The sequence below is a fragment of the Typha latifolia genome, chromosome 5 (genome assembly GCF_019914945.1).
Source record: "Typha latifolia isolate L0001 chromosome 5, TyphaL0001v2, whole genome shotgun sequence".
NCBI classification, from domain to species: Eukaryota; Viridiplantae; Streptophyta; class Magnoliopsida; order Poales; family Typhaceae; genus Typha; species Typha latifolia.
In genome coordinates this window covers 15,614,342-15,640,423 of record NC_133090.1, presented here as the reverse complement: position 1 = coordinate 15,640,423, position 26,082 = coordinate 15,614,342, and the positions used below count along the sequence as shown (strand labels likewise).

Below are 26,082 nucleotides of genomic sequence, written 5' to 3'. Positions count from 1 at the left end.
CATTCTGAACTTGAGGCCTTTTAGAGAACTTTTACAGATTGATTTGAGGACTCATTGTCTGAGGTCTGACCAAATTGGAAGTTCTGACATAAATTTTGGAAGATTGATATTCTCAATCTTCTATGGTATAGAGCATTAAGGTGCATCATGCTAGAATAGCTAGTAAGTTGAAAATGGAGAAAATGATTATCTTGGATGCAGTAAAACAATCTTGTGACTGTTTTGACAATCCTTGGGTTGCAGTATCTTTGTATTACACTACTGCATGTGAGCAGCTGTTTACTGACAGGACGTCTCCCATAAATAAATTTAAGATGGAAAGTTCCTTAGAATGTGGTACGAGGTGAGAGCAGCCTTGCAAGGAAATTTACATATCAATATGGACACAGTACTTCTTGGATGTCGCTGTGCATAGATATTTATCTTCAGAGACTACTGGAGTTCACGGTGAGTTGGTATTGGCATCTGGTCTTGTGCATTTGAATAGAGATGAATATTTTTAATATGATTAGCCATCTCTGGTGAAGTAGACTAATGTTACTGCTATTGCTAGCATGATATTTATTATTTTATTTCAGAGATAATGAGCTATTTGACATATATTCTTCCACAGTCATCATAAAGTCATTTTTCCAAATTTAATTTGCTGCTTGTTAGGAGTAATGTGTTAGTTCCTCTAGTTGAAACAGAATATATTATTTATTCAATATATTTGTTCTCAGAACCATGATAATTCTTTTAAATTGTTGAACAGATATTTAGTTATCAGTTTGAAATCTCTTGAAGATGCCGGCACCTATTGAGCTATTTGTTTTGTGACTCTTGCTTTCTTTCTCCTTTAATGTATTATCGCAGTTGGTTCCATGGGCAATTTTATTTAGCTTCGTGGCTCCGAATATTTTTTCGGAGACGTGATATTTTAGCCATAAAGGTTTTTTTATTGCTTTTCCACTGGCTGTTAATTTTATTATGCATCCTTATTATCGCTCTGACTTTATTTAGATGCAGAAATATTGATCTCTTCCGTCATGTTATTTCTTTGTGGAACTATCTTATCTTATCTTATCTGCTGAAGAATTTCGATATCTACAATTCTGGATTAGTAAGTCATTACTTGAGAGACAAGTTTGATCAACGTCTATTGTTTTGTGAACCGATTTTATTCTTTCGTAGGCTACCTTTCTAGAAAAGGAGTCCATATTATACTGCAAGAATGCAGTATGATTGTATGAATCATAAGACAGACGTCGCTGCTAAGTATGCACCAAAGTAATTGACTAAATATGCTTCTTACGTGAGAGGAACTCACCCGTGGCCATTATTAATGATTCTTGTTTTCTCTTACCTTTGTTCGGTGATGAGCTGGGCCTGGGCTTCACCCTAACTCTGAGATCTGAATTCAATCACCCTTATAAATATTTAGTCTCCATTCATTTAAAAAATATATATTTTTTAATTTTAGAATATTAACTCTTTATTTCAGAATAATAACTAAATATTATAATAATTTTATTCTAAAATATAAATACTATTTATCAAAATTATATTTATACTACACATCAACCTAATTACTATTTTACCCTTATAATTTTATTCCATCCATTTGCTTTATATCAAATCAAAAAATATTTTATAAAAAAAATATTTTTATTATTTTATATCATATTAAAGATAATTATTACACTACTATTTTAAAATATAATTAAATATAAGAATAATTATTTTTAGAACGAAGACTTTATTTTATGAATAATAAAAGATGAATATTTATTTTAAAATTTGCCTTATTTTTGAACTATAAAAAGCCTTAATTTCTCTAAAATTATAATGTTATATGCTTATACTTTGAGAGCATGACCTATTTCTTAGAAAATTGTATCTAGCTAGGGGATTACTAATCACTGGATAGCACTTATCTTACTCCGTTTGTGCGTCAAATTATAACAAATGTGTTAGCTATCATTTTGTCAATTCTCACACTTTCAATTCAAGCTCGAAGAAGAAACAAATCAAGCTTGATGCGACCTTGAGCTCGAGTCGTAAGCAATAATTTCAAACGGCTTTATTAAATTTGAATTTGAACTTGAATTTGGATTGTGGTGGTACCAAGCCTTGTCGAGTGAGGTTTAATCGAGCCAACTTTTGATCAAGCTTCGGTTATTTAAATTCGAGCTCAGTTTGTTTGGAGGAGAGCAGCCTAGCCTATATAAGAGACCAAAACTTAACCTAAACCTCTCTCCTCTTGCCGCCGCCCCCGAACCCTAACCTCCTCTCTCTCACACCACTACGTTCTTCTCCCTCGACGTCTAGCGTAAGAAATCCTTCCTGTTTCCTTAAAAATCTCTTACTCGGATGCGATGAAGAGCAAACAAATCTCTTCATTGATCGCTGTGTACGGTGATATGAGATCTTATATTTTGGTTCGTATTCACTGAGCATCCGTCGCCTTTTTATTTTTCCTATTATTTTCTTGATTTTGATTTTTTTTTATTATTACCAAAGAATTCGAAGGACCTATGGATCAATCGCTTAATAGCAATGCGATATTATCCAAGTTTGCCTTCGGAGAGGAAAAGCGGCGGTGATTTCTTCAGATCTCACCGGATCTCGGAGTACTCTCTAGTATTTTCGAGTTCGGTTTTTTGCCGAACATCTTGTCTTCGTTTAGAGCATTTTTATTTTTAATTTTTTAAGAGAGTTTCTGCGATAAGCGAAGGACCCAGCGGAGTGGTGTTTGTCTCCCAGTGTTGAGACCTCTCCAACGCTTATCTATAACCTTCGCAGAGGAATCGAAGCCGTTTCGTAGGATGCTTGGATTGCTTTCGGTTTCATAGCATCTGAAATCACGGCTACACTTCTTTGTCTTTGACGGATGGAGAATGTAATCTTTGCTTATTTATACACAAGGGATTCTATTTTGTTGAGATGTTCCGTGTTTGGATCTGTCAAGTTTTATGTCGTTTGCTCGGTGAATTTGATCGGATTTTAGATGGATTTCAGAGATTGCATTCAACCAAAACTTTATTTATTGTCTTCATATTACCGGGTGATGAGCAAGCACTTCGTGTTGTAATTGGATCACAGAGATCTTCCTGAAAACGGATAGTTTTATATGAAAGTAATCACCTCGACTTGTTATTGCTTCTGGATGTGGTGATCTCACCACTAAAACCATTGCAATACTTAATAATTAGCATTCAACTGTTTAAGACGCAGGACCTTTAAATACTACTACGTTAAATATAAAGATTAATTTTACCTAGACCTAGAGGACATTTTCACTCCTTTAATATAAAACATTTAATCACTGCCTTATTCTTGATTTCTTTAAAATAGAAGTAAAATGAATATTTGGAGAGTATTATATAGATAAAGGAGGTCAATAAGTTAGAAACGTGCGATAGTTTAAAAAAAAAGGATGCAATTATTTTTAAAAATAAGGAAAAATATTGGATCAATTAACTTTCACGCTTAGAAAATGCTCCCTAATAATCTGTAAAAAATCAGAAGGAAGACTACTTGTTTAGCTATAACCATTACCTATGATTTTATTTTAATTAATAAAAAATCAGAAGAAAATTTATTTGTCTAAGCACAACGATAATCTATGATTTTATTTTAATTAATAAGTCAATCAGCAGTACAATTAGTTTTTCTGAAAGTATGATTAACTTTATAATTTTAAAAATTATGAGTTCAGAATTTTTATATCAGAGGTACTGATCGACTTTAAACAGTTCACCAGCAAGTAGCAAATTAGACTCAAAGAAAGAGGTGCTTCAACGAACAGTCACAGCGGCGGCGATTTAAGACCGATGTATACATGGATCAACTGTAAAATATACAAGACACCTCAATATATCAATAGATCACCTGTTCTTTAACATTTCCTATGGAGTAAAACGTCTTTTGCTTTGTTCCTCACAACTCATCTCTCTCTAGTCCTTCAGCTGGGATGGTAAGTAAACATCCGTATATCTCCAAGCTGTCTCAATACTAAGCCACATATCTCGGGAATATTAATCGACAAGCTTCGGATAGGCCCACAACTTGGGTATCTGTTGTGTGCCGCATGGCCATACATCAGAATCGCTGTCATCGCTGTCTGAAGAAAAGATCATCAAATCTGTCTCTCCCAGGAGGTACTCAACAACCTGATGACAATACCAAGAGGCTTGTATCAATGCAGTATCATGTAAAAATTAGATCACTAATGTGGAAGCTGATTTTTTTTTTTTTTTGGCATCAAATAACCTGTAATTACTGTGCACAAATATGGAAGCGTTTGCCTTGCAGAACATTAAGATTTTTGATTGTATGGAGGAGTTGCAGATCATAAGATCAGCGATATATGTTATATACGAGATATGTGCACTAGCAAAAAATGATGGATGTGTAAATTGGATTGATTAGAGTGATTACCTTAATAGGCGCCATTGGTCTTATTTTAGCTTTATGTTCTCCGTGTTTATGGCAATCAAGTGATTTAGCACAGGTCAAGTTGCCGAGCCAAATAAACAATCCACAATGCCTGCAAAATGCCCTATTTGATGTGAATCTGAATGAAGAATCACCTGCAGAACATGTCAGTTTATCCTTTACATAAGAAGAATGAAACATAGGAAGGTCGGCAGTAACTATATCATTTGATAGAAGATTCTCTAGTTTTATGCTACCAATTTTACCAAAAAAACATCATAGAAATCTACAAGGAGACATAATATATGGCATGCAAAGCCCCCGACATAATATTCATATAGATAACCTACATAACAACAAAACAATAATAAAAAAAAGGGCATCTGATGATGAAAAAAAGTAATTCATGCTTTTCAAACATGACAAAGAAGAAATTGATCTTTGGCAGAGGAATAAAACCAAAATTTGGAGAAGGATTGTGCAATAGTCACAATCTTCCTATTCTCTGTTGCATCTCCATATCCGTGATACTATGTGATTCTCACTTGCAACTTAATACCAAAAGTATTACTATCAGATGTAGTGTATTCACAATCAGGTGAGCTATGGCACCCAATTCGGTGTGCTCTATTTGCCAGCAAGCACCTAGCATAGCCAGATTACTCAAAAGTCTTCAAAATAAAAGATGTGTACCAATATATTTTCTCTTAAAAGCCTTTTGCCAGCTAAAATTGGTTACTACGTCCACCTCTGTCATGTTCTCCTGGACAATCATATCCTCCTCCTGAACAGGCATATGATCTGTTTTACTTCTGCAGCTCATATCATGATTGCCGAAGAAAAAGGAATACTGCAGCTTCCATAGGGTATTGTCATTTGCAGCTGAGTTCCATGACCTTCTAAGAGAAGATGGAGAATGTTGTCAGCAAGAAGTGCGAAGCAAAATTCTCAAAGATATGTAGCAATAGGAGCATACCAGCATACACAACTGACTGCCACTAAAGATCGCATGTCCAGAAAGCCAAACATGTGAACAAGAACATCATGTGGTAATTGCAGAGAACCTGAGAAGTGGTAAGTACATTCAAATTATCATTCAAGGAGAGCACGAGAAATCTCAAGGGCAATACCACAAAATAAGCATGTTCAAGCCATACTTAACTGTTACACTTGCATGTTCAAACCATATTTAATTTGGCATAAAGGTAGAACGAGTCCTCCTAAGGATTTATATCAAGATTAAATTAGTTATCTGACATTTTCATGCTAAATATAGTTCTAAGAGGATTTTTGAAGACAAGCAATTGAGAACTCCAATTCGAACAAGGATAGGACCTTTACAGCATTGGAATGTGCCATTATTCATGCCACCCAACTATTTTTCAATAGAGAAAGTAGGACCATCTCTGTCGATACAGTTATTCACTACTTACAAGAGTTCCAATTGGATTATCTTACTACAACTATATCAAGCATAAGGCATAATCCTTTTGGAGAATGACCAATCCTCAAAACAACCATGATATCTAAAACATCAGAAACTAAAAGAAGCAGCCAGAAAATGGACAGATACTGATTCAACTCAGATTAGTACAATCATGAATCAGGATACCTCTTGAAATGTTAGTATGTCAGTACTTTAACTGTAACCATTTCTGATATCTGACATGACAACTCAATTTACTTGCATATAATCAAGTATAGTACTATGTAGTTCTATTTGTTATACGGCATATATATGAGTTACCTCCATCTTGGTGAGCCTTAGCGCGCCTCTTATGTGCAACCACAGAATGCTTGAACTCCGAAACAGCCTGTGCCTTTCTCTGTTTAGGGAGTGCAGCTTCTGCTGCTTGGAGAAGGATGTTAGCTGATGCTACTCCATGCCCTGTTTGCACTCTGCAGATGCAATTCCTTGTTAGTACATACACGACTAAAAGAATTAATTCCCAAAATGGAGAGATTTTCTCGACAAAGCTAACTAAAGTATTCCACATAATGATCAGGAAGGTCATCAAACCATCAAATTCGAAGTAATCACTAGTATCAAAGGGGTAATTTTGATCGAGATTACGACTAACTCCCAGATCGATGGGAAACGAAGAGGGGAAAGGAAGGGGGTACAGAGAGGAGAGGAGAGGAGAGGAGACACACTCGGGGAGGATCCGGAAGGCGAAGAGGGTGTGGCGGAAGACGAGAGACTGGAGGCTCTTGGGGAGCTTTGCGTAGGCGAGGCGAAGGATGAGGCCGAGCTCGCCGCACGCCGTCGAGTAATCCCAAGCACGGGAGAGAGCATTCTCGAGCCCTAATTCCTCGTATCTCTCCGTCATCGCTGTTCCTCCTTCCATCTCTCTCTCTCCTCTCGTCGACAAGCGAACCGATCCACCGACTTCAAACCTATATACGGTGCAGTAAATGCTACTCGAGAAAGTGGCGAATAATATTGTCGATATTTTATTCTTCGGAAAATGCTTCGGATCTTTTATTAAAGTTACAGCCCACCATGTACAACCATTGAAAAAGAAAACCACTAATATTTACTAATCTCTGTCACCCTTGGTTTGAAGCTAAGCACCAAATTTGATTAATTAGTTTTAATGTTTTTAAAATAAATTTAATTTAGATATAAAAAGGAAATAAAAAATATTTAATTACTGAATCAGTTTGGAAAACCTTAAACTCAAAACAAATAACAACTTTTTTATCTTATGAAATGCAAAGCTTAAGTTAGAGGAGAGGGAGAGATTGTAGTTTGATATCTTACAAACAGAGGATGATAAAGTCAACTAACATAAAAATAATAGTGTCCAACAAATGATAAGATAAATTTGTACAAATCGTTATCAGACGCTCAATCAAAGGGGGGAAAAAAAGAAAAAGAAGAAATAAGCAGACATATATCTACATGCCAAAACATAGATAATTATGAAAGAATGTTACATGGCTGTCTTATTGGGTCTCCATCAAAGGAATAAGCTCTGCTGGAAAAACCCATGTTGTGCAAAAAGGATGTCTGTCGGACAGCAACTTAATGCTCCCTCCCTCGTATCTTTTTTCACTTTTATTCCCCACAAAGCAATCGACGTTTCGGAGCCAAAACCACACATCCAAGTGTGTGTATATAGATACAAGTGTTGCTCTACAGGAAGTATGATAATTGTTGCTTCTTTCTTGAGCCTCCTTCCCCATATAAATCATTCCACTGCTTCAACTCATTCATCACACAGCCTTCAGTGGCAAAACTCGCGGCAACCTGAATCATGATTTATTGTGAACTGAATTAGCTTAAAAGGCAACCTGGGGATATAGTATACATCGACAAAATCTAATAAAAATCTATTGTGGAAAGCAATAATGATAATACGTAGTGTGCTGATGAATATACTCCTCGTGCAAATATCCCATGGGGAGTATGAATGCACCATGCTACTTCCTAATATATGGAGAAAAGGATAAGCATAGCTCACTTGATTCTTTGCCTGCCGCAAGTCTTCCATGTTTAAGGGTCTGAGAGTGATTTTCTGTTCATTGCCCACTTCACTGCTTTGTGAAGCCTCTCCTGCAATCTCCCTCTTTTCAGCATTCTGCCTTCTCTCCTGAGCCACAAAGTTCATCACACTTGAGAAGCCAAAACTAGTTAAGGAACAAATATCACGGTTTCCAAACTTGACGAATCAAATTATGCAAAACAAGATAATAGTAACAGGGAGAAAGTACATTTGATGTATCCGAATAAGAAACTGAAGATCTGAGTTCTAAATTAGCAGGCAATGGCAATCAACATAATAAGGGGCAAAGGAACAAAAAGTTATAACATGTGTTAGAAGAACTGTGTTGTAAAGATTAGGGTTAACCTGCCTTTCTTGTTAGCCTTCATAGCTACTAAGCTCTCAAAGCCGTTAATCAGCAAATTTCAGATTGAGAAAGTTAATTTAATACATAAAAGTTGAGGCCAAAATGTCTTACCAGTTCTTTTTGTCTTTCCTTCTGAATTAGCTCCCTAACAGGGCGATATGCAGCTGTCACACACAGGTTCTGCCCCCCCCCAAAAAAAAGATTCTCGAAGTTTAGTAGTTAATCATTGTGATGTTGCAACACCAAAAGAAACATACGGACCTTAAGATCACTCCCGCTATATCCTTCAGTCATTGTGGCAAGCTCCTTGTAGTCAAGTTCTCCTTCAACATCTTCTTTTGACAGAAGTGTCCTCAATATTGATTCTCTACTCTCTAAAGTTGGTAGCCCAACCATGATTCTGTTAAATATAGAAATTAGATCTAAAAAATACATCATATTCATTGGTAATAGCTATAACCATGCCCCTCTAAAGTATGAATCGATTATACATCCAGACACACCTGCGCTCGAACCTCCTAATAATTGCTTCGTCAAGGTCGAATGGTCTGTTTGTCGCTGCCAGAACAAGGATTCTTTCTCCACATTTTGTTAAGAGTCCATCCCAGTGACTCATGAATTCATTCTTGATTTTGCGCATTGCCTCATGTTCTCCAACCCTAGTTCGCTGCCCAAGCATACTGTCAACCTCATCCACAAAAATAATAGTAGGAGCAACCTTTGCAGCTAGAGTAAACAGTGCTCTAACATTCTTTTCATCTTCCCCAAACCATTTGGATGTGATGGTGGACATTGAAACATTAATGAAACTTGCACCAGCTTCATTCGCAATGGCCTTGGCAAGCATAGTCTTCCCAGTTCCGGGAGGCCCAAATAGTAGTATGCCTCTGCAAGGCTTTAAAAGACCTCCTTTGAAGAGGTCAGGTCGTCGAAGAGGAAGCATGACCAACTCTTGAAGTGACTCTTTGATATCATCCAAGGCACCTATGTCATCAAAAGTAACTCCAATTTCACTGGCAGGGATAACCTCAGGCCTGATTCGCTTTTCAAATTCATTGTCTGGAGCAACTTCCTGCTCAGGAAAGTAAGAAAATTCATAAACATTTACCATGCTGCTTAATGCAAATATGTAACAATGGAGTTGTATTTCTAACATTTTTTAACTCACAACAGACTCTGCTCAGAGGATCTTAAGATGAAACAAAAATGAAATGAAAGGTTTCACAATATAAGTGGGAACTGAGAAGTGATCCCAAATAATAATGCAAACACAAGGAAAAGAAAGATTATATTCTGATTCAGAATAGCATGAAAAAAGAAGAGGAATTATTTTATTAACTATCATTTTGTCCCTTGAAAAAAGAGAAAATTTAGCTCCTGTAACATGTATATAAGAGTTCCCCGAGTAATTAATATTTTAGCAGGTTTTTATTCAATATGACTGATAGTCCACATAATCCAGTTATATTATTATCCACATAATCCAAATACATTATTATCTCTGAGACAGCTTTATGAGAAAACAGCTCTTCTTATGCATAACATGCTAAGGAGAAAAATCTGAAATACAAGGTCATATGAAACACAGTGAAGGAAAGAAGCACCATAAGTTGAAAAAGAAAATTTACAGGAGCTTTTGCTGGCAGAGATGAATTCTCGCCATCCTTAGTTGCAGGTGCTGACTTATCAGCTTCACTTTTATTTTCAGGTGGTGATTCCTCAGCAATGGTTTCAGATTTTATGGCAATTGCAGTATCATCATTTAGAGCTTCCTGTAAAGAAAAGTATTTGTGGTCTATGCAGCTATTTTTGAAATTAGCACAGCATTGTATTATGTTATTCATCAAAATATTTGTTACATACCTTCCCTGATTCAGCATTTGTCTCCAGTTTTAGAGTATCCTTCCCACCAAGGCTACTTTCTTGGAATATACTCAATCCATGGGATAAACTGTCACGAAAAAAAAAGAAGATAAAGTACAATAAGAAAATAGAAAAGCTCAGTACAGAGAATCATCATATACTATCTGACCTCTTCGAGGAAATGATAAGCTTCCCATTCCTGTAGTCAGGATCCTTGTTATTCATCAAATGATAGGAAACTGCTGATATGATAATTTCTTCTATGTAATTGCTGAGAACCATAGCATCCGATAGGCAGATTGAGCCCAAATCGTCGCAGTCAAGATCATTTGCTGCTAGTACTTCTGTAATGTGGTTTCTATTATCCTGAATTTGGATCATTTTCATGTCCTCTTCCAATTGGGATTTCCAGCTAACCAAATGGGTCTCATCTTCCGGAGGCTTAATTTCAATGTTGTAAGTGAATAGACTACTGAGCATCCTGTCCACATCTCTATAATCGCTATCAGATTCTACCAACCTTGAACCAAGTACCAACACTGGTCCAGATAGTCGGTTTAACATTTTCTGAAACAAAACTGGCATCCTTTTGGATCTCTGCATAAAGTCCTCAACATCCCTTATGTAAAGGACAACGGGATTACTTCTGGAGACTCTAACAAGGACCTGGACAACAAAGTCAAGTCAGCACCCTCCTAAGAACTATTTCAAATAAACTACAAGCCAACAGAGTATTCAACACCAGAAGCAATCTAATTGTGCTGCACAACATTTCAAAAATAAAAAAATATTTTAAAAGGTCAAGGATACTAGCAGGACATAAAGGGAAGTACCTTGTAGAGTGATTTGATGAAAATATGCTCATCGAAAGACCAACTGCTGGTACGCCTGAGAGGAACTGCACAGTTGAAAAATCATATTCTAGATCAATTGTGAAAAATGGTTATCTTAAAGATCAATCATAGTTTCATGTTTTGGCCTGAAACAATATTTCCCAGCTATGGGTCCATTTTTCTCAAACCAAATAGCACAAGTTTTGGCTGTTTTCAGCAGTTCCTATTTTGGCAATTACTACAATTTGTGTCAGTTTCTGCTATTTTTAGTGATTTTGGCTAAAACTCATGAGATTCAGCCAAACTAAATAACCAACATAGAGAAGCTTTTCATGGCTTGCTTTAGAATTACCAAAAATTTTATAAGCAATTGCTGCAACCTAAAATAAATCAATTTTCAATTTTCAACACCACATTTTTGAGATCAAATAAAATGGTGTTAGATGTATGCACTTAGAGAAAACACAGAGGTCTCAGGTGGAAAACAGTTAGAGAAAACATATAGGTCTCAGGTGGAAAAGCAAACTAAGGGGAACTGCTGAACAGAGTGGCTTATATTCAGCAAATCATAAAGAGTGAAGTCTGATAAAAGAAGAGGAATTGCCACAAGTTAACATACAGTTAAGTTTTGTTTCCCTCTAAACAATAGTAATATAGTATCTGCACCGATAAAAACCAATCTTAATGCCCAAAACTTTCAGTTGAGGGAAGTATTCTCGCCGTATTATGCACGGAAACTGATATAAAATAAATTAGGATGACATAGTGCTGATGTATATACTCGCTGTACCTCCAATGTTGAAAGCAACAAATTAGAGTTGTTTTAGATAAAGTGCAAATATAACAACTCACAATATATTAAACTTTTACACAACTTAGTTTCTAAAACGAGTAACAGAAAGTGAGATAACCTGGATTTCCACCACATTGTGACGAGAGGTCACTCATATCAGACGAGACCGAAGCATTTTTCCGAAGCATAGAACCACTACTAGCACAATCTGAACACCTGAGAATACAGAAGTCACATATAGATAAGGTTCATGCAAAACAGAATCATCAACTTAACAAGTTCAATACCTTGGCCTTAACTCCATGCTGCTGCTTTGCCTGCGTATTAATCCTGCATTGATACCTTTAGGCTCCTCCCTCTTAGGAATTATTGAAAGAGATCCGAGGAGACCAGACACCTTCTCCAATGTTGTCTCAGAAACCGATCTTTTATGAAACTGTAAACAGGAAAAGCAGAAATTCTTCAAACATGATTTATTTCTTCACATGAGAATTTTGTTGCCATGTCAAAAATTGTGGAAGGCTATGCATCACATCCAATGAATTTATCAGCATCATGCTGAAGACTGAATAATATTTACAAGTCTCACTGCAAGGTGTAACAAGAAAGTGCGGCATCTATTTCCCATGTGCCTCTTGTCTAAGATAAAACATTCATACTTCAGAGAGCCTTTTGTTTAAATGAGTATGGCTGTAAACAACAGTAAAATTAATTTTACCGGTGAAATACTATAATCTGTACAATTTTTGCCATGTTAAGCTAAGATAATATCTAATACTGTGTTATACATGTAATACAAGTCTTACTGAATCTTTGTTCGATATGCCATATTTGCTCTGAATCTGCAACCAAATGCCGGAGATAATATCAGAATCAAAACGATGTAAATACAAGCAAAAACAAGAAAACTACAATTGCACTTGACTAACCTTTAGTGAGAAGTCCATAAGATCTAGCAAGAGCAACTTGGACTCAAAGTAATGGGATAAAGCCTTCGCAAGCATTTGCTGGTAAAGCTCTTCAGGTGGACATGCACAACATTAGAGTAAAAGAATGATTTGATATATGCAAGTTCAGGCACTTTGAATTAAATTCGAGGAAAGAACAAGTTATGTAAACTACCTGCAGGACCTGAAAGTAATATAGCCCGACTTGCAGGGGAAAGGTTTCGGATATACTTGGACAAGTCTGCTTGCTTCAAGTGAACATAGGCTGCACTTGTCAAGACAACTCGCGTCTGTTCACTATCAACAACATCAACAGTAGGAAGGGGAATACCCAACCAACTTGAAGTAGTTAGCATACCAAAGACATACTTGGCTGTTACAAAAGCAAGCTAAGAAAGCCAAGTTACAGTAGGATCTAGTGATAATTGCCTTGGCATAAAGAAAATAGAAACCCCTTTCTTTCCATAGAAACATTTGGATGATATAATTTTTGAAGTCACATAAAAGTACCAAAAGTCTAATACTGAAATCAGCTTTGTTCTATTGCTTACTTTACCATTCATGTTCACATTACGATAATATATCCATAAAAGGATTGAGGATTATTTATGCCTTCATGGACTGCTTGACGGACTTGGACAATACTCAATTAGACATTGTGCGAGATATTATGATAGAAATTTCAAGTCACATGTAAGGTTATAAGATGTGAAGGTTTGACATAGTATAGTCCACAACTGACATGACTTAAGTTTTTGAACTGAATTGGATTCCATTATGGATATCAATTCCTAGTTCCGTTGGGTTTGGGGCTCCTAGTTTTCTCTTCTTTCTATACTGTTTTCTGGTCTTGCTATTGGTACTGGAACTCGGGTTTGATGTGGCCAATCGGGAATGGACTTGTTAGATCGTTACTAAGTCAACAGTTTGGAGTCACTGGATGAAATAAAAAGTCAAACTATTAAGGCCTGATATGGAATTATAGATAGGTCCACAAATTACAAGCTAAAGCTTCTAAGGTGAATCAGATTTCAATATGTATATCAAACCGACTTCGATAATAAAGTGGTTATTTGTGCACTAAAACTAAATCTGTGAAGGGAGAAATAATTGACAGTCTTGCAATCTACATTATTTCCCTTATAAATTTAAACCACTTGCATCACATTAACTGGGCAAATTCGAAATTACAAAGAACTGATAATTGCATTTTTTATGCAACAAATTATGTATTTCAATTTTTTCACTTCACTTTTATGTATTTCACAAAACAAATTAACACTGTATTCTCTAATAAAATATTAGCCAATAAGATCTAACCAAAATATTCTAAATTCTAACGAAATCACAAGGATTAAGGTCTATAGTTATAATAGTATTGCATATACACTATATTACAGGCATAGACAGATGATACGCCAAATTCCAAAAATAAATACCAACAGATGAAAGAAATCCAGATTCCATCTGCAGATATTAAAAGAAACTAAAGAAAAAGGACAAGTTGGAGACACAGGGTATGGGCTTTTTAACAATTATTGGCCACCCCACTCATCCAAGAAGACATGGAAGGTGTGTTTTATTAGCCAAAAAAAGAAAAAAAAAAAGAAAAAGATATCCTACTGTTGACCCCATCTGACACAGGATCCACGCATAACACCTCGAAGAACCATACAAGAATGAAAAGAACAAATACCAATTTAAAAACGAAAGGCGAACCACCCATTAGATCTAATATCCAAAACTAAATAGGGGACAAACACCAACCAATCATTCCAGAAAAACGAACGAATCTCTCCCTTCACGAGGCCTCATGGTTCAATTCGGTACGGAACAGTGAAAATCCACGCAAGAATTTAAAAAAAAAATCAAAGACGAATTTTTCTTTTTCTTTTTATTTACCTGAGATAATAGGGGAATTCATCGAAGGTAACCTTGCTGTCCCTCCCATCCATCACCTGCCTCATCAACTCCGCCTCCACATTTTCCTCCGTCACCCCGGTCGCCGACATCGGCGCCGCCCACTTTCCAACGCCGAGCCCGACCCCGACTCCGATCCCGACCCCAAACGCTGACATGAGTAGATGCTTCTGCTCCATCCGCTTCGCACCCGAACCCCTATATCAAATTCGTACCTCAACATGCAAAGATCCGATCTCGCCTCGCCGGGCTCCGCGGAGGAGACTCCGAACTTTGACGGGATTCAAGTTTCAAATACCGAGCTTCGCAGAAATTGGAGGAAAGGTAGGAGGGGGGTTTTTCTTCCTTTTTTCGTTGCTAAAAACGGGGGTGAGGATTCTCGGACAGGAGTTGCGAGAAATGCGACGTGGGATCGGGTGGAGGTAGTATTTATAGAAAAGGAGAGGGGTTAAAGTGAAAAATAAATAACAATAATAATAATAATAATAATAATAATAATAATAACAAAGGTTGGACGCAAAAGCAGGGTATTTGGAAAGTCGAATCGGTGGTGGTCGGAAAACGACGTGGTGGTAGTAGTACTACGTACGCGGGAGAAAGGAAAGGGAGGGAAGAGCGTGGGTTCGCGCTGGAACGCTGTTTGCTGTTGAACCTTCGGTGGTCATCTCTTTGGCTCTTTGCTTGCTTTCTAATGGGATCTTTTCTTCGGCACACAGAGTAGTGTAGTGCTATGGCTCTTTATAGGATCTTTATTATGTTGCTCTGACTAGGACGTCCCACGTGGCAAGTGCTTAGTATTAGCCGGCGGCTTACCTTTCGACTATATTTTTAATAAATCAAATTCTCCTTTTTTATTTTGTTAAATTATTGTTCTATATTCTTCAATTATTCATATTATCACCACTTTATTTTTATTATTTTATCTTCTAAAAAGATTTCGTGGGAATTAGAGGTATTGTTAATTGGACCTACATCTAATATGAAGCCAATAGTGGTGTACTATGTAAAGCGACACAAGCCTCAAATAAAAAAGCACGTATAATTTGCTCCTCCTCTTGATTGGTCTCCAGATGGAAGCATTTGTCCAGTTGTCCTCCTGCGGGTCGTATTATTTTGGTTAATTCATGCAATAGCTAGTGTAAGAGATCATGTCGTATATTTGGTCCTACTATTGGGTGCTTGCTGTGCTCCTTGGAATTTATTATTCATTTGCACCTAAATTTAGGTCAGAGATGTGTCCAGTTCATGAACAAAAACTCATTATGTTCACTAATAAACTATTAATTAATGTTGGCGTTGGAAATGAACCCACGTGGGCTTCTGCTTGGATTAACCAAACTTTGCAACTATAGATTATTTTAGAAGAAAAGTAAATTAAAGTCTAGCTTTTTTCTCTTTTCTTTTTTTATTTTTTAAGTTTTTCTTCTATTATTTTTCTCTTTACTTTTAATATATTTACTAAATATCATATAACTATGAGAATGTAGTTCTACGAAGAATGAAAAGTGAGAGAGTTTATATAGATTCTTAAGTCTTCCCTTAATAGGTTGATATTTTGGATTGAATTAGACTTGTAAGTTTTGTGTCAGTAGGTAACATCGGAGACTATGGTTCGGTAAGTCTAAATTTTTTTCTAAAGTGGTTCGATGTGACCAATTCGATAACTCTAATAAATATATATATATATATATGTTTTTATGGAAGAGTAATTATAAAGTAGCAGTCATGATGTGCAATTGATGAGGTTGAAGGCTTTGGGTTGGGCACAGATGTGTATGTGATTGATGTGTAAGCTCGATTACACTCGATGGATCACGGGACTCATAAAAGAGAAGTTGATGGTATTAAATAGCTAGACTCTTGGTCACTCGACTTGTTTACGAGTAGAGAATTATTAAATATTATATTAGAATGAGAGAGAGAAAATAAAAGAGTTTATATAGATTTTTGGACTGAACTAAGTTTTTTAGATTTGTGTCAAAATCTATTTCTAAGACTTTCAATAATATTCATAAACATCATTAATAGTAATAAAAGTATATATATATACTGAAATATATACCAAATTCTCTAATTACCGTTTAGGATTTTTATGTTCTAAATATACTAATTATCAGCCAACATAAACGACAACTCAGAAGGCATATATCAATAATATATAAGAAGCTTTCTCTCTTAACATATATGATGATAAGAAGCTATAGAAGAAGCACTACCACTGATTTGCAAGTATTTAACTGGGATAACCTAACTTTTATATTCTAATTTTTGTTCCTTCTTTTGAGGAAAACAAATAAAATAAATAAATAAATAAATGAATAAAAGCAGTGGTTAGTATCTAAAGGATGGAGATTCCAACCCCTTACCAACTTTAAGAGTTAAAAAATGGGGAGATCCCCTCCGGTATAAAGAATATATTTCCAGCCCCGGCGAATCCAATCTCGACAGGTGGCAGATCCTAGTGATGCCGACAAGAATCCAAGCCCAGAAAGTTGTGATCTCTCACATGATTCTGCTGGTCCAGTGCTGCTGTTGCTGACAGTGACTGCCAGGTCAGCCTCCATTAATTGGTAGACCACCTTCGGGTCTTCTCAAGAACATGGCGTCCAAACTCCAAAAGACGTCCTTAATCATTATATAAGTTTATAACTAAGAAAAGGGATTACACTTAAAAACTTTTCCCTTTCTAACTCCCTTGAGATATCTTCTCCATTTCTATCCGAGTGAATTGATCACAGAGTACGTGTAAAGATGCTTGCCTTAGTAACGAAGTCTTTTATCTAACAAAAGTCTTCTTTATCCAATGAACGAACGAAGGTGGACATCACACCAAAAGAAGAAAGAAGAAAGAAGAAAGAAGAAATAAGAAATAAGAGGAAGAAGACGACCACCACCACCTTACAAAGTAAATGTCTCCACTCATTTGTCTTGTCGCAAATAAATCGAACTGCGAACTGTGAGAGAGAGAGAGAGAGAGATATGGATAGATAGATAGATTTAGTACAATGAATCCAAAGGCAACAAATTTATATACAGTACTTCTCATCCTATGCTCAACACCATGGGGGCTTTTATCTAGTTGGTGCTGCGTTTTGAGAAGACAAGGGCTAAAAAGGAGACACCCTCTGTTGCTTTGATGCTGGCCAAAAGATCCCATGCACTCCCTGTTGCACCAATCATTATTGTTTTTTTTTTTAGAATATTTTCATTTTAAACTCCTGTACTTTTCATAGTTATTACTTTCCGGGTACAAGAAGGTATACGAATACCATGGATATTTTTCTGATAAAAAACTTTTAGTTAGTATCTATAAATTTTTTTTCCCATTACCAACTAATCTGGAGGCATTATTTTAAAAACAATAGTTCAGAGATCTAGATGTAAGTAACCTAATATTTAACTTTATATTAAGTTATCCACTACTCCCGGACCAGTATTGCGTTGAAGTATAAAAAGATACAATTTGCATTTTTAATTATATAAATATGATGAGGGACACTAATATATTAATTTGCCATGAGTAAATTTTAGATAGTTTAAAGAGTAGATTGTAATTTAACCTCTAATTAATGGATTTCCACCTTAGGGGAGTAGAGTGGGCCTCATCTAAGTTCTCTTTACATGGCAAGGGGGAAGCATATGACTGCCCACGTACCTAATAATACGATTACATATCACATGCCTGCCAACAGAGCTATTGTTGTTATATGGGGAGATAGAGATTGATTTAAAGTTTTTCTTGAGTCATGCTTGCCTTTGGTGGTCACTAGACAAGTAAGACATACATGAAAGGGAGAAAATATTGAGGGTGGCCAGCCACCAACCTAAATAGAACACATGGGACTTATTATAATTAACAGAAAGTATAGTCTACTCCCCAACTTTATGTGAGGAAAAGGAGTCAACAGTGTTAGGTTTAGTTTGTTTCATCTTGTAAGGTTTTAATGTAATTGACAAATATGTGTAAAGTATTTTATTGATGTTCAAGTGTCGGAATTGTTTGCAGTGAGCATATGCAATATTATGCATAAGTTGGATGAAAGGTTTTTGTAGAGTTTAAAAGTAAAAGGTTGACAGCGTTTGCTAGTGGTTTGAATGCAAGTTCTTGCATTCTTAAAAGATGGAATATTTTTCATAGACAAAATGTTTGTCAACTGGTTTGAATTGTGTTCTTAAATATTCAGAAGTTTTTTAGACATGCTTTTGTAGGTCGGTTCAAACACTTTGCCAATAAAAACCGAGATGACATGCTTTTTGATAAAAAGCATTGGTACCAATTTTTTCTTCTTATTTCAAAGGCACTTTAATAATTAAAAGAGGGTTTTATACCTTATCTCAATAAAGTAGATGATATAAGAGTTAATTAATCTATCCCTAAGAATCTATTTTTATTTATCTTGTGAGGTACTTTTAGATAACCCTAACGACTTTGGACGGAGCGCGTTGAATTTACTTTTTACGCATCTCAAGTTCTTTAGATTATGAAGAGCTTCTTCTCAAGAGTTTCGGAAGCAGTTAGATTAATTCCAAGGGTAACAGAGATTGGAGCCAATCATAGAATGTAGTGAATTATGAGATGTAACAAGTAAAACTGTTATAGTTAAAATTTTGAGTATCAATGAGCGGTCTGTAAGCCGTTATTATAAATTGCTACAGTTTGATTAGCGATTGATTTTGATCTAAATTTAAATCTATATATTTTTTTTCCTGATTTAAAAGCTACTTTCATGGTAAATTACTTATTATTTGAGTTCTTATTTCTCCATGTTTCATTAGTTTACTGAGAAATATAAGTGAGATCGAAAAGTTTAACATCTTTTCCACAAATTGTTATAACGTAGGATCTTAAAACACCAATCCCACATGCATCAATAATTTATCATCCATCCCATCCATCATGAGTCAATTTGATTCAGCCAATCAAACAGCTCCAAAGCAGCTCGGTGAATTAAGCTATGGCCCTGACTAAACAACGTAATGGGCTGGCCCAACTATGTAAAAATTTAGCCCAACCTATGGGGGCCCATTTTAACACTTAAAACAAATATATTATTAATCTTCCATTTTGAAAATTTTCACTGCCACCCATAATTTGATTTCAAAAAGCAAGGGGCCACTCATTCTTGAGGAGAAAACAAAACATTTTGGCATAAAGAACATAGTGGTATTGATTGGACGTGACAATAAGGCAGTGATGAAATGAGTTGACTGTAGCTTATAGGGATGCAAACAGTTAACCCACTTTCAAGTCCTCTTAATTTAAATGTTTTCCTCCTTAACCATGTGAAGTTAATCGCTTTTATTTTCTTCATGCCATTTGTAAGGAGGAATCGGACGACTTTGATTGTAAGAAGAGAAGATGAAATTGTCTTGTCTACAGGAATTATGAGTAAACATTAATTCTATGACCACGACTCATCTTAGCAGAGAAGAATGGCATGTCAATGATCAGTACTAATAATAGTCCAGTATATATATAAACAAGAATGTATAGCATCTCATATAGATATTGCATTGCAAAATATATCGTTGTAGTCTATTGTTTAGAGTCACGTATAGAGTTTTTGCAATGGAGAATAGCATCTCTAATGGCACTCTCTCTACCCAGATCATCCATCTTACCGACGACGCTCGACGAAGGCTTCGTCAATCCCATGCAGCTTGTTGATCTCTTCTTCGAGCTCGTAAATTTAAATCCTTTCACCTTCTTGTACAACGGCATTAGAAATCTCAAGTACTTCCTCGCGAACTTTTTCGAGGACTTCGCGCAACCCCCGAAGAAAGGCGACTTGGTGTCGGTGGAGCTCGACCGCGACGACGAAGCCACCACGCCATGCGAAGGCGACGAATCTAGCGAGATGGGCCGGCGAGTGTGCCGCGGCTGACGGCGCCGCTTGCTCGCGGAGAGCAACGACTTGGACGAGTCGACTGAGAGAGAACGCAGCAAGATCGAGTCCGAGGAGATTGCGGAAGCGGCGGCTTCTTCTCGCTTCGGCGGGTTGACTAGTTGGAGTGGAAGCATTAGGCCGTTGCGGAACACTTGGTCGGCATTGACCATGGCGGCTGCTTGGTCTGAGCTCGGCAAGTTGAAGTCGAATTCATGGGAGTTAGACGTAGTACTCCAACGCTTGGATAGTACCTTCGGGTCCATCTCGATGAAGGAGCCGCCGTCGCGGGCGTCGACGGAGAACCGAAGGCTATCGCCGGGGGAGTCGAAGGATGGGGGCTTCTTGCATGGCAACCAACTATGAGAGAAGCTCTCAATGGAGAGTTGCAAGGTATCCATGAGAGCCAGCTGCAGCTCCTGAGGGAAATAGGAGGAAGAACATGAAGAAATTAATAGCATGGTTTGACATACAAACGTACAAAGATAGCACTATCAAGACAACAACATGTGAACATTGTTAAAATGAGCTATATAATTCGATCAATATATGCTTCTTTGGCAGGAACAAAAGAAACAAAGCTAGAGAATTTGTAGTCTATCATTGAGCTCCACAACAGGCCATAAGAAGCAAGTATTAAACTGCTCTTCTCTTTCAGACAAGATTCTTTCCTGATATGCTTAATCTAGGCTAATCCAACTTAGGATTTCTATAATGCTAATGATTTTGGAAGGTAGAGTTAGGTTGCATTCATGGATGGTAATGTCTTAACCACTACTACTGCATGGGCCTTAGCAGCAACTAGATGCTTTTGGGTTTTATATGCCGACTTTTCTTAAAATAACATCACCAGATGTTAAGTTTTTAAGTTAAGAAGAGGAAAACCTCTTCCATCGATCAACTATATATATAAAGGAAAGCCTACATGATTGGGCAATTGGGATGGGGGCCCTGAGAGATGGTACTATGCCTATGATCTGTGAGTAAAAAGGCAAGTGATCATAACCTCTTGTGCTTAGCTTTTCTCTTTGGACTGGCAATACCTGAGTAGATGCTGTCTACCATGCAACTGAAGCAGTAAGAAGCTTCCACATAAGATGTTTAGATTTGTGCAAATCTTTTTATTAATTGAGGTTGGTAAGCTAACCATGTTCTCATTAGCAATCTGCACATCAAACTGTATATAAAACTACATCTACTTTTTTTTTTGTCATTATATACTTCCATATAAACTAAAAGTTATCTCCTAAAATTGGGAGATCTCAAAGTTTCAGTTTGATATGAGTAGTGCTAAAAAATATAAAATAGAAATTATGAGATTTTTAATGGTGAGAGAGTAAGAAATTATAGTGAAAGTAATTTCTGAATACGTTGACTGACTCAATTCGATTGCGACCGGACTCCACCTAATCTACTCCACATCAGTAGACTATTCCCATTGGCATCAGATCATCTCCAAATATGTGTGCAGGAGTTTCCTGCTTATCGTCCTGTAGCTAATCAGAAGATGCCAAGCATTGGGATGTACTGTATTCCTGCGTCTAACGAATAACTCTCCAAGACATTTCTCGAGAAAAGGAAAAATAAATAAAAATAATCCAAAACCCGTTTCCCGGTATTAGCCGCGCCTCGTACTTCACTTCCTCCTTCCTCTTTAATCTTCTTAACTACCCCCTCAAAAAATTAATTCCACTCTCGCTTGCCCCGATCTCGAAGTGACAGTAACTTTGGGGGGAAGGATGCAGCAATGGCGGCCGGAGGGCGCGGCCATGACCTTTGACGAGGTCTCCATGGAGCGGAGCAAGAGCTTCGTCAAGGCCTTGCAGGTCGCCCCCCCCTCTCTCTCTCTCTTCTCTCTCTATCTATCTCTCTCTCTCTTCTCTCTCTATCTTTTGCTATCAGAAACCCTCCGGATCTGACCGGTTTCAACGTGATCTCTCTTGACCCGGATCTCTCCTGTAGAACTTTCATTTTGCATGATTTGATTGATATTAAGGGACTCTGGTTCTCCATATGTAGGTGTGTGTAACTCGGTGTATTCAATTTGACTGACGCTAGTAGTAGTTGACTATGGACTAGGTCGTTGAAGCTTGGAATTTCACTTGTCCTCCATGAATTTCTGATGTCGCCTCAAAAACAAATCCTCATGTTATGCTGAACAATGCTTAACAATGTGGATCCTAATGTATCATGTTCTGTGTTGTTTGCAGGAACTGAAGAATCTGAGACCGCAGCTTCACTCTGCAGCTGAGTACTGTGAAAAATCTTACCTTCACAGTGAACAGAAGCAGATGTAAGTCTTCTTCTTTGGTCGGTTCCTCTTTCGGAGCTCTGGTTTTATTTCTTTATCCACATTCATTCTTTGAATGCTTGAAATATTTGCCAGGGATTTAAACCTAATCCATGCTATGTCTTCATATAAGTGAAGTGCATGCAGCAATATTTGCCATATTGAGAGTGATCATGATTGTATGTTTCGCTCATCAAAATGCCACTGATCAGAAAAATGTGTAAATTTAATTCACTGGTTTAGTTTTACAATTATTAGATTGTAAAAATAAATCCTTTTCCATTTGGCTATATCCACGATGCATTTCCGTCATTGCTGTCTACCATGCTCCCAAAGGAGTGCGACAATGCTCGCTGACCTTTTCTAAGAGTTTAATCTTTATTACTCTTGTTTCTCTTGCTGTAATAAGATAAACTATATGGTCATTTTGAACTTCTAGTAGATGATTGCCTAGTGAATGCTGTACATTCGAACTATATGGCAACACAACCCATGAAATCCATCAGTGTGCTTGAGTTTTCTATGGATCACTTCATTTCACTCTAGATAACCATGTTTGCAAACTGTTAGGCCTTCTTTCGTGCTTGAGGCATGGAGCAGTTTGATCTGAGAGTTGAAATGGAGGACACAACCAGATATGGTTCACAAACAATGATCCACGCGCACATGTTGGATTATTTGTTATATGCATTGCGAATTAATATTTTGTTCTTTTTGTTGTTCGATCATATGGATTTGTCATTTTACAGTTTTCATAAGTATCCAGTCAGCTCAGTTGAGGTTTTTAACTTGCATGTGCACATCTGCCATTTTCTTTATAAACAAAAGTTTATCTTGCTACAGGGTGTTGGATAATCTGAAAGATTATGCTGTTCGTGCCCTTGTCAATGCTGTCGATCACCTTGGTACTGTCGCTTACAAATTGACAGACATCATCGACCAACAGGCTTCTGAGATCTCAATGGTGGAACTGAAAGTGGCATGTCTAAATCAGGTGAATTCTATTTAATGACGTGAAGTCTCCTTTTAAGCTCATTCACAAACTGACATTCTCTTACAACTAGCAAATTCTCACATGCCAAAGTTACACTGATAAAGAAGGTTTAAGACAGCAGCAGGTGTTGGCAATCACCCCAAGACATCACAAACATTATATTTTACCAAGTATGACTCTAGCTGATTCTTTCTTTTTTTAAGAAACGATGATAATTTGTATAAACCTTTTAACAATTAAGTACCAATCTAGATTCTGGCAATAGGAGGACATATATTCATTCAAAATTACAAGCAAACGCTAAGCAAGATCATGTTCAAGCCAAACCGCAGCCACATCTGTCAGGTGTGCAGGTTTTATAGCTATGTGTCTTCTTTTACTCTTGACTTTGTTTATTTCTATTCTCATCGTGGAATCTTTTCTTATTTGAGTTAAAAAGGTTCTGCTGCACCAAAGACTCTTTCTTGGCATCTAGCTTCAGAATCCCGCTCTGTGTCTAATGGAAAAACCCAGGCAGCGCTGCGGTACCTTCTGCAATGCTGTTTACTTTCCCTTGCCTTTATCTCTAGTGAATTTTGTGGAAATTGCTGTAGATAGATTTTCATTGCTTATTTACTAGCTAATGTGCTGTTTTTGCTCTTTGTGCAGTGGAGGAGATGCTAAATTTCCTACAACCACTTCTCAAGTCTTCCACCTCCGCGGTACCTTAGCTGTTGCTTTACATTTATAAATTATTCTGCTTTTTTGCCATGCTATAAATAATCAATCTTAGGCCGTTGGAGAATAGTGAATCTATGTCGTCCTAATACATCATTTACAAGTTGCTATTGATCTGGTGGAATTTGATATAGAACCACCATGGGATATAACCAGTTTCTCTAAACTCAAAATATTGAATAATGGTTTGCAACTTTGCTTATTATATTCTAATGTTATTGAAGATGCAGTTCTCTTTTTCCAGGATATCTTGATGATACAGTTTCAACTGAAAATAGATCATTTGAATTGCAGGCACTGAAGAGGTTTCTGCACCGTTGCCCTTATCAAAGCATCTTCAATCACCTAAGAGAAATGACACTTCTGATTTCGTCATGCAAACTTTTGGTCTGAAGGTAAAAAAAAAAAAAACTCATATTTCAAAAATCCATTTAGAGCACCTAAGACGCATGTTCCTTTTCTGTGTCTGTTTTCCCCTCTCCTTTTGGGTGGTGTGGAAAGGCTGAAGTGTGGAAAGGCTGAAGGCAGTGGAAAAGGAGAACAAGGAAAAGAGAAGTAGTTGAAGGAGCTGGCAATAAAATAGACAACAAGAATAAAAAACAGAAGAGGATAGGAAAGAGATACTTGGAGTAGTGGTGCTTTATGGGGGGCTTGAAACTACAAAGAGAAATTCCAACCAGTTCCTTAGCCTGTTTACCTTTAATAGTCTCAATGGGTCAGGAATCAGGATAACTTTTCTCACTAATAAAAATAGATAAAATTGAATTCGACTTCGCTGAAATTTTTTGTGGATCAGAGTTTATTTTACTGAACATGAATCATATGGAACTTGTTGAATCGTTAGTAATATTTTCGTCGAATACTAGACTTTCTGAAATTTCTACACTATGCACTCCGAATTCAGGAAAGCCCTCTTTTTTAAAATTTAATAGTCCTTTATCATGTCCATTGCTGCTCTTTTACCCACCAAGCATGTATTTTAGCATAATCTTTTGTTATAAGAAGTGCTTGCTTTATATCATTTCAGGATACTGCAAAGGCCCCAAATAATTTGACAGCATTCAGATCATCTGCGAATCCTGGACAACATGAAATCCAAACGGCTACCGTTCGCAGTAGGAGTGTACTATCTGCTTTCTTTGTCAAGCACAAATCATCGAAGCTGAAAAAGATTGCTGTCTCATGATCAGTTGATGCAAATGTCAGCATAATCTTCTGCAAAGCACGTGCTCATATGTCTTCCATCTTTACTGATTGTATATTTCCTGGCTTGGCTAGCTCATATGAACCCTTATAGCATTCTACCCGCATGAAAGAATTTTTTATCGACCTACATCGTAATACTTGCTGGTCTTGCAGTAGATGGCACCATTGTATTTTCCAACATGACTTTGAATCTCTCTCTCCCTTGTGGTTGGTACCTGGCAGCTTGTGATCGAATGCTACACACGATGGTCGTTCCTGAATTCTTCAAAATTTTCAAATGGAACTGCCGCATCTTTTATGTTGTCAAATTTAAAACTTCAAACTAATGGAATCAAAGAATATACCTTCGTGAAGGGAGTC

General features: G+C 36.9%; 4 protein-coding genes and 1 non-coding gene across 8 annotated transcripts; 2 read left to right on the top strand and 3 right to left on the bottom strand.

Annotated features, from left to right (window-relative positions):
- Nucleotides 1-2,708: 2,708 nt before the first annotated feature.
- LOC140789998 (small nucleolar RNA snoR145) lies at nucleotides 2,709-2,859 on the top strand. Its single transcript, XR_012109298.1, has one exon. It is a non-coding gene; the product is annotated as a small nucleolar RNA snoR145 (small nucleolar RNA).
- A 919-nt stretch (nucleotides 2,860-3,778) lies between these two features.
- On the bottom strand, nucleotides 3,779-6,827 carry LOC140789080 (F-box protein At5g52880). Of its 2 annotated transcripts, none has more exons than XR_012109130.1 (6): nucleotides 6,574-6,827; nucleotides 6,167-6,318; nucleotides 5,396-5,483; nucleotides 5,168-5,315; nucleotides 4,423-4,574; nucleotides 3,779-4,154 (listed from the first exon to the last, which is right to left on the bottom strand). XR_012109130.1 is itself a non-coding variant. In XM_073138682.1 (6 exons), exons 1-6 carry the CDS (start codon nucleotides 6,765-6,767, stop codon nucleotides 4,020-4,022), a joined length of 924 nt encoding a protein of 307 aa, XP_072994783.1. In that variant the 5' UTR covers nucleotides 6,768-6,827; the 3' UTR covers nucleotides 3,779-4,019. The 2 variants fall into 2 exon arrangements, 1 of the variants encoding a protein (XP_072994783.1); XM_073138682.1 differs by having other exon boundaries at nucleotides 5,113-5,315.
- A 366-nt stretch (nucleotides 6,828-7,193) lies between these two features.
- LOC140789078 (uncharacterized) lies at nucleotides 7,194-15,342 on the bottom strand. Of its 3 annotated transcripts, none has more exons than XM_073138678.1 (15): nucleotides 14,613-15,342; nucleotides 12,886-13,007; nucleotides 12,693-12,781; nucleotides 12,570-12,605; nucleotides 12,051-12,199; nucleotides 11,882-11,979; nucleotides 10,971-11,035; nucleotides 10,307-10,803; nucleotides 10,138-10,225; nucleotides 9,903-10,046; nucleotides 8,778-9,346; nucleotides 8,536-8,674; nucleotides 8,386-8,454; nucleotides 7,887-8,015; nucleotides 7,194-7,672 (listed from the first exon to the last, which is right to left on the bottom strand). In XM_073138678.1, exons 1-15 carry the CDS (start codon nucleotides 14,807-14,809, stop codon nucleotides 7,559-7,561), a joined length of 2,505 nt encoding a protein of 834 aa, XP_072994779.1. In that variant the 5' UTR covers nucleotides 14,810-15,342; the 3' UTR covers nucleotides 7,194-7,558. The 3 variants fall into 3 exon arrangements, with proteins under 3 accessions (XP_072994779.1, XP_072994778.1, XP_072994780.1); XM_073138677.1 differs by having other exon boundaries at nucleotides 12,552-12,605; nucleotides 14,613-15,025; XM_073138679.1 differs by lacking the exon at nucleotides 9,903-10,046 and having other exon boundaries at nucleotides 12,552-12,605; nucleotides 14,613-15,025.
- A 4,797-nt stretch (nucleotides 15,343-20,139) lies between these two features.
- Nucleotides 20,140-21,191, bottom strand: LOC140789339 (uncharacterized). Its single transcript, XM_073139005.1, has one exon. The coding sequence runs from the start codon at nucleotides 20,974-20,976 to the stop codon at nucleotides 20,167-20,169; it is 810 nt and encodes a 269-aa protein (XP_072995106.1). The 5' UTR covers nucleotides 20,977-21,191; the 3' UTR covers nucleotides 20,140-20,166.
- A 909-nt stretch (nucleotides 21,192-22,100) lies between these two features.
- On the top strand, nucleotides 22,101-25,849 carry LOC140789081 (probable protein ABIL1). The gene is made up of 9 exons (XM_073138683.1): nucleotides 22,101-22,341; nucleotides 22,726-22,808; nucleotides 23,649-23,799; nucleotides 23,870-23,969; nucleotides 24,052-24,144; nucleotides 24,239-24,323; nucleotides 24,448-24,500; nucleotides 24,811-24,911; nucleotides 25,544-25,849. Exons 1-9 carry the CDS (start codon nucleotides 22,255-22,257, stop codon nucleotides 25,700-25,702), a joined length of 912 nt encoding a protein of 303 aa, XP_072994784.1. The 5' UTR covers nucleotides 22,101-22,254; the 3' UTR covers nucleotides 25,703-25,849.
- The last annotated feature ends 233 nt before the right edge of the window (nucleotides 25,850-26,082 follow it).

What these genes read in the sequence shown, in the direction of transcription:
- LOC140789078 (XM_073138677.1), bottom strand. Translation starts at nt 14,809, where the DNA reads ATGGAGCAGAAGCATCTACTCATGTCAGCGTTTGGGGTCGGGATCGGA. An exon ending in ACAATGTGGTGGAAATCCAG is followed by an intron (nt 11,036 to 11,881) that starts GTTATCTCACTT and finishes TCAACTGTGCAG; the next exon opens with TTCCTCTCAGGCGTACCAGC. An exon ending in CTCTGCCAGCAAAAGCTCCT is followed by an intron (nt 9,347 to 9,902) that starts GTAAATTTTCTT and finishes TTTCCTGAGCAG; the next exon opens with GAAGTTGCTCCAGACAATGA.
- LOC140789080 (XM_073138682.1), bottom strand. Translation starts at nt 6,767, where the DNA reads ATGGAAGGAGGAACAGCGATGACGGAGAGATACGAGGAATTAGGGCTC. An exon ending in GCCTTCCGGATCCTCCCCGA is followed by an intron (nt 6,319 to 6,573) that starts GTGTGTCTCCTC and finishes TTGCATCTGCAG; the next exon opens with AGTGCAAACAGGGCATGGAG. An exon ending in GCAGTCAGTTGTGTATGCTG is followed by an intron (nt 5,316 to 5,395) that starts GTATGCTCCTAT and finishes TTCTCTTAGAAG; the next exon opens with GTCATGGAACTCAGCTGCAA.
- LOC140789081 (XM_073138683.1), top strand. Translation starts at nt 22,255, where the DNA reads ATGCAGCAATGGCGGCCGGAGGGCGCGGCCATGACCTTTGACGAGGTC. An exon ending in ACCGCAGCCACATCTGTCAG is followed by an intron (nt 24,145 to 24,238) that starts GTGTGCAGGTTT and finishes TGAGTTAAAAAG; the next exon opens with GTTCTGCTGCACCAAAGACT. An exon ending in TGCAAACTTTTGGTCTGAAG is followed by an intron (nt 24,912 to 25,543) that starts GTAAAAAAAAAA and finishes ATATCATTTCAG; the next exon opens with GATACTGCAAAGGCCCCAAA.
- LOC140789339 (XM_073139005.1), bottom strand. Translation starts at nt 20,976, where the DNA reads ATGCTATTAATTTCTTCATGTTCTTCCTCCTATTTCCCTCAGGAGCTG.